We start from the raw sequence: 12,116 nt of genomic DNA on the forward strand, positions 1-12,116 counted from the left end.
CCTGCTGTTGCAACCTTACTGCTTTGTGTGGGTTATTAATCACTTGTCATGTTTGGGTGTCTGGGAAAAGAATAGTATTAAGACAGGGATTGCAGTGTTTAGTGGTTTGTTTTATTGGCATAGTGTACTTGCTGATGCAGTTCCAAGGTTTAACATATGGTAAGCTCCTTCGTTGATGCAACAAAATAATGTGGTGTTTGCTTGGCGCTGTGATGAAGACCAGCAGCCTGTCAGGAGTAACGTACAGCTGTTCAGAAGCTTGCATAGCAGATCTATTTTGTCATGCGTCAACTTGGAGCTACTAATATATCAGTTTCTTTTCTTGTTCTTAGTATTATATAGCTCTTAGCACAGTGTAGCTTTTTCAAAGTAAATCCAGTCATTAAGAAGCAAATTGGTTGAGTCTTACTGAATTGATAAGCTTTAAAAAACAGATTAGGTTTTGGTTCTTTTTCTTTAACAAAATGCAGACATTCTCCGAAGTCTGGAAGGGTCCAGCATAAATCACTTGGTTTGAAGTGTAAAGCAAGCTTAGTTTCTTGAGTGCCTGAACTGCCAGATGCTCTTAAGGAGTAAATGATAATTGTCCAGAAACTTGATCTAAAATTAGGGTCTGACTCCCAAGAATTCGGGGCAAAGGAAACTCAGAGAGGAAACAAGATCTCTTGTGGAAATGGTACAGTAGATTTTAAACTGCGCTCCTTGTTGTATGGATAGGAGCGAATGTACTTTTCCTCTATTCCCTCTGAAGTTCAATACAGCTGAGAGTTCTCTTTTGCTGTACTGAGTTTGCTGCCTTCCATGCAATTTCACAGTATCACAGTCTGGTGCAGGTTGGAAGGGACCTTAGAGATCATCAAGTCCAACCCCTGGGATTTGAGCCTATGTGTAGCAGAGCGGCACTTCTACCACTTGCGCCACAGGGGATTTGATCCCGGGCCTACAGTGTTGCAAGCGGCATTGCTACCACTGCGCCACTGGAGGCACTAAATTTATAATGCTAAAGGTAATTGTCTGAATTATATGGGATATTGCTGCAAGCTGGTCTTGTATTACTGTGTGAATGTAGTGTTATGTTTTTGTAGCTTATCTAATCTGTAAGCAGAAAGTACTGATCTTTGAGCATTGATGGTAGTGAGGAAGACCAAAGTGGTGGCACCTTATGGGCATTGTGTGGCGTGGGAGGAGATGAACTGTAAGTTAATATCCACTAGGTCGTAGTTCTGGTTCTGCTCCTCTTCTAGGCAGCTTCATCCTAGATAATGCTGAGAAAAATCTACATCTGAGAGTATACAATTGTAAGGTGGAATAATACAAAAGATGGTAATAATACAAGAAGGATGGTGATAGATATCCAAAAGGTTATATATAGGAAAAACTCACCAATATGGATGCCTTCAGTCTGGCTGGAAAATGCTGAGGCTGGCTATCCGATCTCCACAGAGGAGCAATCTCAAAGAGATGCTGCCTTAGTGGTGGTCAGCCCTTAAATGAAGTCTAGGAGAGGTAGAGTCAGGCACCACCCCTTCTGGTAGCACAGCTGAATTACCCTCACCTGTGCTCCCACAGCTGACACCACACTTGCCTCAGCTGATTAAACAGAGGTTCAGGCTGTGATTACCAGTTTCCCATACAACAATTGTTTCAATTGTGTATATATTTCATTGAACTATTTTGGCTGTAACACTGTTTTAACAAAAGAGCACGTGTAGTTGTTTTAGTTTCATTTCACCTTTATTTCCATTTTAACACAATTGTGTGTTCCTGTAGTTATAAGGGAAACTAGAGTACTTCAACAGAAGACTGAAATGTGCACAGTGGCTGCTGGACTTTCACCATTTATGCCTGAAGCAGCTGATCCTTCAGGCAATTTTCAGGGTTGTTGCTTCACTCAGAATCTACTTGTTTGCAAATGCTATTTTAATAAAGCTCGTCTTGAAATGCTCTCTTTCCTATGCAGTGCTGATGATGCTGCAGTTACAGCATGTGTGTAACTACTCTTTTATAAGGATTCTTGACTGTTTCCTTAGACTTCTCATTTAGAAAAATACTCTTTTAAATAAGTAGAGTATATTTTCAATGACCAGGTAAATGTAAATGATGCAGTCATGTGTAGGTTTGAGAATAAATTTGTGTGCTTAATAGTGTAGGCATGAAAAGAATGTACTTACCTGAGGGAATGGTGTCTGTAGCTTTTCATTCACTTTCTAGATTGTTGATGCAGTTTATGATTTTTGTTTCATTACCCCTGAGGTAATGAATGTTATGTGTATAATACTTGCAGGTACAGTAAATGATAAGTAAGGTAAATGATCACTGAGAAACCTCCCTTTAAAGAGAAACATTATGAAAACCTGTGGATGTATTTTCTTGGTCTTATTTTGTATTAGATTAGAAGTGTATCTTTGCCTTTCCTGAAATGGTAAAGGGTAAATTTTTTGGTAAACAAGATGTCTGCTCTGTTGCATGTTTCAGTGTAAAGCACAGTAAACATAAGTGTGAGTGATTAGATTCCTCCTTGATGTAAACATTGTGTAGATAATGTAGTAGGTACAAGTAGGCACTTCTCTTTACCCCTGTATTCTAATCTTTCACCCTCCTCTAGCGGTACTGTTACATTTCCATTTAAGTTCCAGTATTTGTATAGTTATGGTGAAATTATCTTTTTAAAGAAGTCAATTTTTATGCCCAGCTTTAAGAAAGCTGTACTGTAAGAATCATAAGCAGTGATAGTGGTGAGTACATGGTGGAATGCTGTTAAAGCCTGAAGTTTTTAAGAAGCCAGAAGGGGATGAAGAAAAACAAGCAAACAAATTAGTTCCCTTTAACATATTGCACAAGTTATTACTTGCAAGTACCTTGTGTGCTAAAAACGGACATGTTCTTCTTAATCATTAAGATCCTGTAGTGTTTCTGGTTAAGTTAACCAGTGCTTAGAAAGATCAGAGGAGCTTCATGGGTGAAATACTTATCTGGGGTCTATCCATATATTGACTGCGTGAATATCATGTCGTCTGTTTTTAGACACCAAGTGATTCATGCAGCTAGCGTAGTAGTTTCTCCATTAATCCTGAGCAGCATGCAGCATCTGGCTCTGCGTATAGCAGAACGCCTTTTTATGTGGCTGGTATTCTTGTAATCTTGAGCAGAGAGCTTTAGAATATACCAACTACAGTAATACTCAAGTTTTGAAAAGCATCTCATTTTTGAGAGACGTCTCTACAAAGGAGCCAAAAGAAGCAACCAAGAGGTTAAAATGTTTGAAAATGCTGTGTTAAGTTGAAATGTTGTCACATGCTGATTCTGAAGATGGCATTGGTACTTATACAGAAAGACTTAGACCATGTTGGTGACTTCCTCTGAGAAACAGTTGACATGAATGAAATGGGAAGGAGGAAAACCTGTTAAAGGCAGCACATTTGAGAGCTGATTTGTGAAGTACATTAAAAATTGGAAATCTTACACATCAAAGGCAAAGAAAACCAAAACTTCACCAGGGCTGATAGAATTAGAGGGATGAAAGAACACCTAGATGAAGGCAGATCACATAGTAAAAAAAAAAAATTGTTCTAATTGCATTGCTTTTTATTTTTTTTTATTTTTTTTATTTTTTTGCCAGAGACGGGCTTGAAGTTCTCACATGCACTTTCTTTGTTTGGAAATTGTAACTTAAAATTTCAGTGAGGAGTGTTTAAACCCTCTGCGGTGCGATAACCATTCCATAGCCTTGTCTAATGGTATATTCTGAGGAATTCTAGAGGAGATTGGCCACTAAAACTCTAGCATGTAGTTTGGACTTGAAGACAGCCTTGATACTGCAAGGTCCCATGCAAACTGGAGCATTAAGTGCTTTCTTGGCAGCACAAGAGTAAATGTAGAGCAGAGGAAATGCAGGCTGGTATTCTTTTGAGTGTTTCATGATATGCTTAAGGGTTGTGACTGTCGGTCATCTGAACTGAGTCTCAGTGGGGCACTGTGGTGAGGAGTGCACATGTGCTTGCTATTTTTTTCTGATCTCACTAACAAACTAGAGGCTGCTGCTGAAAGCTGACATAATATAGTGCAATGTGTTAAGGATCGAGAGCCCCATTCTTCCCTCCTACAGAATGGCTTCTATGAACACATTTTTTTTCAGCAATGGCTGGGAGTGGCTGAATTTGGCTAATATTGTAGCACATATGCCTGCATGAATAAACACAAAGGAGCTAGTTCAAGCTTTAATGAAGATCTGTCAGACAGCTACCTGTCCATGTACCTGTAGTTCCATGAAGGATTCATCCTTAACCCTTACTCGTGTGGTCAGAGTACTAACAGAGCTGCTGGTACTTCTTTTGGAAGTTGTTGTTACTGTTGTTTTTTTGGAAGGACGTTTTGAGGTTTATTTTTGGAAGCCTTAAAAAGAAATCATAGAGTCATAGAATGACCCAGCTTGGAAGAGACCTCAAGGATCATCAGCCCCCCTACCACAGGCAGGGCAGCCAGTCTCCTTATTTAATAGTAGACCAGGTTGCAGAGGTCCCCATCCAGCCTGGCCTTGAACACCTCCAGGGATGGGGCATCCACATCTCGGGGCAGCTTGTCTTAGACTTGCTGAACTTACAGGCTAACTAACTGCTTATAAGTAACTAAAGGAAAGAATAAATTATTCACATTATAATAATAAAGGAAGAGTATCGTTGGAGTTACTTAAGACTTGGTTGCTTGATATATTCCTAAATTCCTGGAAGGAAGAGATTAATGAGAAAGGAGCAGAGCACTAAGATAAGTAGAAAGCCAGAGCTGACTGCAGATGATTGCAATGGGAGTTTATTATTCATTAAGCTGCAGAATTGCAGATAAAATTAAATGCTGGTAAATACTGAGACACAAATCTGAAGAAAAGCAAATAACTCAGGTGGCTCGTGCCAAGTGAGTGGACAATTGGTGGTAATTGTTCAGAAAAGATTCAGTGTAACTTCTGAGAGTAGCTGTGTGCTCAGAGATCCTGAAATAGCAGTTAGTAGTAATAGACAATAAAATAAGCGTGTAATTGACAGTAAAATAAGTGTGCCACGGCGTAGGTGTTGTGTAACCTGCCAAAAACATGGTGCAGCTGAGGGCCACTAAGATGGTGAAGGGCCTGGAGCATCTCCCCTATGAGAAGAGACTTAGGGAACTGGGTCTGTTTAGCCTTGAGAAAAGAAGGCTGAGAGGAGATTTGATCCAGGTTTATGAATACCTGAGGTGTGGGAGCCATAGTGGTGAGGTTGGTCTCTTTTCAGTAGTGCGTGGGCACAGGACTAGGGGTAATGGGATGAAAGTACAGCATAGGAAGTTCCGCATGAATGTGTGGAAGAACTTCTTTACAGTGAGGGTGATGGAGCCCTGGAACAGGCTGCCCAGGGAGGTGGGGGAGTCTCCTTCTCTGGAGATATTCAAGACCCGACTGGACGCCTACCTGTGTGACGTGGTGTAGGGAACCTGCTTTGGCAGGGGGGTTGGACTCCATGATCTCTAGAGGTCCCTTCCAACCCCTACAATTCTGTGAGAATGAGCTGAAGAAAGTCAGCAGTGATCAAACTTTGGACCCACTTCTGTGTGAGGGCAGAAGAACAATGGGGATTGTTATCTTGGGGGGAAAAATAAGCTTGTGGATAGGGACGAGTGAATTTAGTGTCTGCAAAATATTGTTTGCAGACAAGCTGTCAGTAATCACATTTTTCCTCAAGAAAAAGAGCATCAAATAAGATAACTCACAGACAGCAGTTGAAAGTAAGGCGCTTGATTACCATGGTACGTACTTGTTAGAATATTGTGAGTGACAAAAGCATAAATGGGCTAAAAAGACATGGAGAAATCCACGAGTCTTGAGTTAATACATGTTTGGCATCCACAGTGAGGGTATGTCAAACTTAGTGGAGGTGTAGAAGAATTGCTGGAACACAGTTGGATAACTGCTTTGTCTTCTGCTTTTATTTCTTTGTCTGCCTACTATGGATTTTTTTTAAAAACAGGACAACAGGAAATATTTATTTGAACTTCACTGCTGTTGCGTATGTTCACTTGCTTCCTTCTCCTCTTTTCTTTGGGGAGGGGGAGAAATATCAACCTTCCTGAAAATAAAATGAACGTTAGCTTGAACCTCTTGCATTGAAATTTGGAAATGTTCATTCATTCAATAGAAAAAATTACTTTGCTGTAGTTAAGTGTCTAGCTGAAGACTGGGAGTTGAAGAGGAAAGGCAAATGATAATTCTAAATATATACTCTTTTGAAGCAGTGTTTTCATGCTTTGCTGTTCAAATCCTCATGTATAGAAAGGAATTTTGACATTTAAGATGTGTGAGCGGTGCCTTCCAAATGTGGTCTACTGGAGGATATCTGATAGGAGTTTTCTAGTAAAATGAGTTACGGAATGGTCATAGAAAAGTAAGACTGGAGTTCTATTAGATGTATAAACATTTGAATTTGGAAGGCTAAATCTATTAATGGATGTGTTTTTTTTGAGGGTATGGTTCAGACTTCAGTACACTGAATTACGAACTTATTTCTTGGGTTAGAGAAATTTTATGAATGCATTATCTTTTTGTTGAAGATGTTGTTAATATCTCATTTCAACAAGTTGGTTTTTTTGTTTGGTATGGCTTTGTGTCTTTAATGAAAATGTTTACATTCATCTTGAAGTTTAAATTCATCTTAATTCTCAGTTGGTAGTGAGTGTTCTATGGTATCAGAAAGGTGAAAAATGGAAGCAATTAATATGTATATAAAGATTGAGATCTCATGTAACACTGGTATTCATACGTTTTACACTTGAGAATATATTTAACAGTGCTTCATAAGTTCAGTTGAGAAGTAATTTCCCATGTAAATGAATGGCTTGTAAACAGATTGGATTATCCAAGAAATCCCTGTTAGTTCAAGTGTATGTTTTTGTATCAAGGAATACAAAAATGTCCCTTTTATAGCCTTCTGTGGAAACTTCCACATAAGCAGAAGTACGGGCCCCACAAGAGCATACCTATTTGAAGATTCTCATTGTGTCTGTGTTTGTATTGTTGTGTAGGTTTCATTTCTTTCTTTAAAGCAAGCAGTGAGGGAATCAGAAATTGAATTCCTATTTCATTGCTGAGCAAGTAAGGATAGCAAATGTCTACCTGTGTTCTTGACCTGCTATTTTTCATCTTCGGCAGTTTGTTAATATAGCAAGAGCTGATTTGTAGGTATTGCTGAGGTTGCTGTGATGTGCTGCTATGAAAATTAAGTGTAAATCCCCAGCAGTCCTAGACCTCAACCTTTTCAGCTTCCTATTCCAAAACCTAACTTCTGTGACACTTCTTTTTCTTGAAATCAATACTGATTTCACTTGGATGGCGATATGAAACAAAACCTATGATTTTATTTTTTTTTTTTAATTAAATTATAATTGTAATTATGCTGTTTTCTCCTTTAGGCTACATGAAGAAATAATTGACTTCTATGACTTCATGTCCCCTCGTCCGGAAGAAGCAGCTATGAGAAGAGAGGTGGTGAAAAGAATAGAAACGGTCATCAAAGATCTTTGGCCTGCAGCTGATGTGAGTATAGCACAAGTGCTGGCTTGCTGTTATATTATAGAGCTCATTTCACTTAATTCACTATTATTATTACTATTATTATTATTATTTTTCAGAATTGAACAGATAAGGCTTTAATGTGGTTGACTTAAAATACTGTTAGAGCTGTGATATTTATTTTAAAAAGTATAGGAAACTTAAAACCTAGATATCAGGTTAATGGAGAGTACTGATAGTTTTTAGTTTCCAGAACTGTGGATGTGAAGAGCTGTCCACTTTAGGAAGTGTCTCTTAACATCATTTTAATATTTAATAAGCTTTATGTATCCACAAGGTACCCTGACTATATGAGTATTTGTAAGTAAATATTATATAACAGCGTAGTTCTGAAAATAAACTTCCTTTTTTGCATCCATAACAGATTTGGTATTGAGGGAATTACTTCAGTTCTGCCTTAATGGGGAAAATTTGACTTCTGAAGTTATCTTCCAACCAAAATTCTTTCATTTTCAATCCTTTATACAGAGAGAAAGCTGCTTTTAAATGAAAAGTTCCTGAAAGGAACTTAATACAAACAGTATTGATAACAACTTTGCTAACTTTAGTGATGTTATTAACAGGAAGCATTTCAGACTGTTATGATTTCATAAGCTTCAATGAGAAAGACTGAGGATTATGGGCACGTTGTTGTGCTACAGATGCTGTAAATGTTTTCATCTTTACCTACATTTGTTCCTTAACAGTAAGATTTTTCTAGATCACAGAACAATTATAGGCATAGAATCATAGAACCACCAAGGTTGGAAAAGACCTAAAAGATCATCCAGTCCAACCGTTCACCTATTACTAATAGCTCCCACTAAACCATGCCCCTAAACACAACATCCAGTCGCTCCTTGAACACCTCCAGGGTCAGTGATTCCACCACCTCCCTGAGCAGTCCATTCCAGTGCCTGACCACCCTTTCTGAGAAGTAATGCTTTCTAATGTCCAGCCTGAATCTCCCCTGCCATAGCTTGAAACCATTCCCTCTAGTCCTGTCACTAATCACACGAGAGAAGAGACTGACCCCCAGCTAACCACAACATCCCTTCAGGAAATTATAGAGAGTAATGAAGTGTCTCCCCTGAGCCTCCTCTTCTCCAGGCTGAACATTCCCAGCTCCTTCAGCCTCTCCTCATATGGCCTGTGCTCCAGACCCCTCACCAGTTTTGTTGCCCTCCTCTGAACACATTGGAAGATTTGTTGCATGGAAGTGACCCAGCCTTTTCATGGGTCACTTCAAAGGAGTAAACTTGCAAATTTTGCTGCAGTAGTGGGGGAGGAGGATTTCTGTTCTCTAGGATGGGAGCATAGAGAAAGCATCTGATCTGAACTGCAAACTTCTCTTGAGCATACTCCTTTTCTCCCATATTCCTCCCCAATGTCTACCATAATTTGTCATCCATACAGTGACATTTGGAGTGTTTATGTTTCTTATGAACTGAATAATTGGATGCATTTGCTTTTAAAGTTAATAAATTAAGAGAATACTTCCAGAAACAATCAGTAAAGCTGTCTGATGAGGGAAGAGGGCGCAAGAAGGAAGGAAACTTATAGCAGCTTATACTTCTGTAGAACTGGAAATAAGTAAGGACTTGTTTAGAGTTTGTGCTTTCTGGGTTGCAGGTTTTGTCGTCACTTCGTATCTCAAAAATACAATTTCCTGTGAAGCTGCACCTATAAGAGAAAATGCATTTGTACAAACGTAACAGTATACAAAGAAAGTCTCTTGGCTCTATTTACTGGCTACATCTCTAGCAGGTCCTGGCTACATCTTAATAAATCTTCAGAGAGCTAAATGAGCATTCATAATTCTTTTTCTTTCCCCCCACTCAGGTCCAGATATTTGGCAGCTTTAGTACAGGGCTTTATCTTCCAACTAGGTAAGTAATTGGAATGATTTGCTATTATCTAAAGCTTGATTTTGTTTTGAGTACTGGTAAAACTTGGGGAGGAATTCAGAGACTGAAATGTGCAGATGTGTCTGTAAAGCATTTGTTTAGCATCCTATGTGACCAAGGGCAGAGCTATTCAACTTAGATTTGATACATATTTGATATACCAGTGTTAGCACTAGGCGCTTGGGGATGCTTTAGTGAAATACCTTTTCTTTCTTTAGGGTTAATCTTTGGCATTTTGTTTTTGAGTTACAGTAGAACTGACTAGTTCAGTACTTGCTATTTAAAGACTGTTTTTTAAATAAAAGTTATTGTGTATCACACTGTGACTGCAAAATTAGGATTCATCACAACTGGGTTCTCTCAACTCTTTGGAGTGTATAGAGTGTTTTGAGTGTGTCCTTTATCAATTTATGGTTCAGTACTTATTGGTGGTTAAAAGGTTAGTGGGAAGTTTTGTGTAAATTGTCTTAAAGACTGTATTGTCTTTACATATTTTTTTTTCAGTAAGCATTATACATAATTTTCTTAGTAAGCATTAGGAATTTCTGTGAAGAATTACTGACAAGAATTGTTTGTGTTGTTAACAGCACGGGTAGATCAGGGACAGAATTGGACTGGAGTTGTGGAAATCAATGGTAGGATGCAAGGAAGGAAAAAGGAAGGAGTTGTCTCAAGAACTTATCAGAGGACTGTAAGCTAGGATCCAAAAGTATGCCGGCCTATTATTGTTACTAAAGTCAACTTTTAAGTCTAGATTGTTAAAAGTTGAAAAGTGCTTATCCTGGAGGACTTGAAATATATACGGTTTTATGTACAGTTTTACAATAAGAACAGTTTTGCCGTTTTCTTAAGGGGAATATTGTGTCTTACACGTAATGCGTTTCATATATGTTCTTTTTGTCTAGTGATATTGATTTAGTTGTTTTTGGGAAATGGGAACGCCCCCCTTTACAGCTGCTGGAGCAAGCACTAAGAAAACACAATGTGGCTGAGCCATATTCCATCAAAGTACTTGATAAAGCTACGGTAAGTAATAATCTTTGCAATAATGAACAGAAAAGCTGAGTTATGATATGGAGAACAGTAATTGTGAACTGTTTGCTGTAAGGTCATATTTTATTCTTATATTGTCAATAAATATCTCCTGAAAGTCTGTATTCACAAAGTGTAAATTAGGTTAACTACATCATGTTTTTTCCATAGAATTTTAAGAGCACCTGTATTTAGCCAGGGATTGGTAACTGGAGTTAATGGATGTGAGAAAACTGTGTGAAGTCATGTTTTTTGTGGTATATTGAAATGTTCTAAGCCTAATCAAGCTTTATGTGTCATCTTGCCTCTGTCTTGTGACTCTAATGGATCAAACACTGGATGCGCTAAAAATGTAGCGTGACAATATTTGCTACCCAAGTGCTTTCTTTGGGAGACTAAGAGAAATATTGCAAAATTGTGTTAGTGAGCTGCTCCCTTCTGCAATCTTCGAAATAGTGACCTTTCAGGGTTCAGACAGTTCCTACAGCTTTTTAGGAATACCAGCACATAACAATAGCTCTGGTAGTCTTTGTTTTGTCTGAGAGTGATGTGTTTGGTATTAGCTGTAGCCGTTAGTGAAAGAGAAAGGCAATGGGTTTATTAATTTTACTAGCGTTTTTTATTCCTCTCTGCTGTTTGTATGATATGGAGCTATAAATTTGCTCTTTCAGATGAAAAATAAATGCTAGAAGCTCAACTTCAAGTAAATGTGTGATCTGAAGTTTAGATTATGTTTGAGATAACATGCTTATAATACCATTTAGTGGGATACTATCCTCAAGGCTGTGGTGTGAGACCAAACTGAGTATTCGGTAATTCCATCACAATGTATTGTTGCTAGAAGTGTTGTTGTTTGTGCTTTGCTTTTGTCCATTCTGGCTTTCATTTGATTGCAGTGAACCATTTCAGTTTGATAAACCAACGGTTAGCCCTTTATTTTTTTTTTTTCCTGTGAGTTTAGCAAGCTGAATGACACACTGCTGGGTCAGATGAATGCAATTTGTACAGGTTATGGGAGTAGAGTGTATCCTATTAAGGACTCCCTCAGTCATTAAATTAAGTACATTTAGTTGTCATACAAAACACCTTACGTACTGCAAATAGAGACATATACCTAACAGCTGTGGAAGTGTACGTGTGAGGTAATAAGTTTCTGTGGTTATACACATTATTATTTTAATCACCTCATTAAAAAATGTTCACTGTCAGGCAAGTTAGAATTGCTGCCCTTTCTCAAGAACACATTTCCTTGTCTTGGTAAATGTCTTTATTTGCCTAATAATATCTGTGTATGTTGAATAGCTGGAGAACAGCACCAGTGTTGCCCTTCTGGGGACTCATAAAACCTTATTTTCATCTTTTCAGGTACCAATAATAAAACTCACTGACCAGGAGACGGAAGTGAAAGTTGACATCAGTTTTAATGTAGAAACTGGTGTGAAGGCAGCTCGATTTATCAAGGAATACATGAAGGTATCAGCTGTACAGTGAATGTTATGCTACTTGTCAAGGATACACTAGATGCTTAGATAACCTTTCTTGGTATGGCTTAAGACTTTTGAAAACTTACTGACTGTTTCCATTAATACTAATAAAACACGGGTATT

General features: G+C 38.3%; 1 protein-coding gene across 6 annotated transcripts in view; it reads left to right on the top strand.

Annotated features, from left to right (window-relative positions):
* The window catches only part of TENT4A (terminal nucleotidyltransferase 4A), a 52,756-nt gene that overhangs the window by 8,456 nt on the left and 32,184 nt on the right, over nucleotides 1-12,116 (top strand). For all 6 annotated transcript variants that reach the window (XM_015854370.2, XM_015854369.2, XM_015854368.2 and 3 more), the window contains exons 2-5: nucleotides 7,432-7,555; nucleotides 9,413-9,459; nucleotides 10,383-10,503; nucleotides 11,875-11,982. In XM_015854370.2, coding sequence (XP_015709856.1) covers nucleotides 7,432-7,555; nucleotides 9,413-9,459; nucleotides 10,383-10,503; nucleotides 11,875-11,982 — 400 coding nt within the window. The remainder of the gene's footprint in view (nucleotides 1-7,431; nucleotides 7,556-9,412; nucleotides 9,460-10,382; nucleotides 10,504-11,874; nucleotides 11,983-12,116) is intronic.

Source organism: Coturnix japonica, chromosome 2, assembly GCF_001577835.2.
Source record: "Coturnix japonica isolate 7356 chromosome 2, Coturnix japonica 2.1, whole genome shotgun sequence".
In the NCBI taxonomy this organism is placed as follows: Eukaryota; Metazoa; Chordata; class Aves; order Galliformes; family Phasianidae; genus Coturnix; species Coturnix japonica.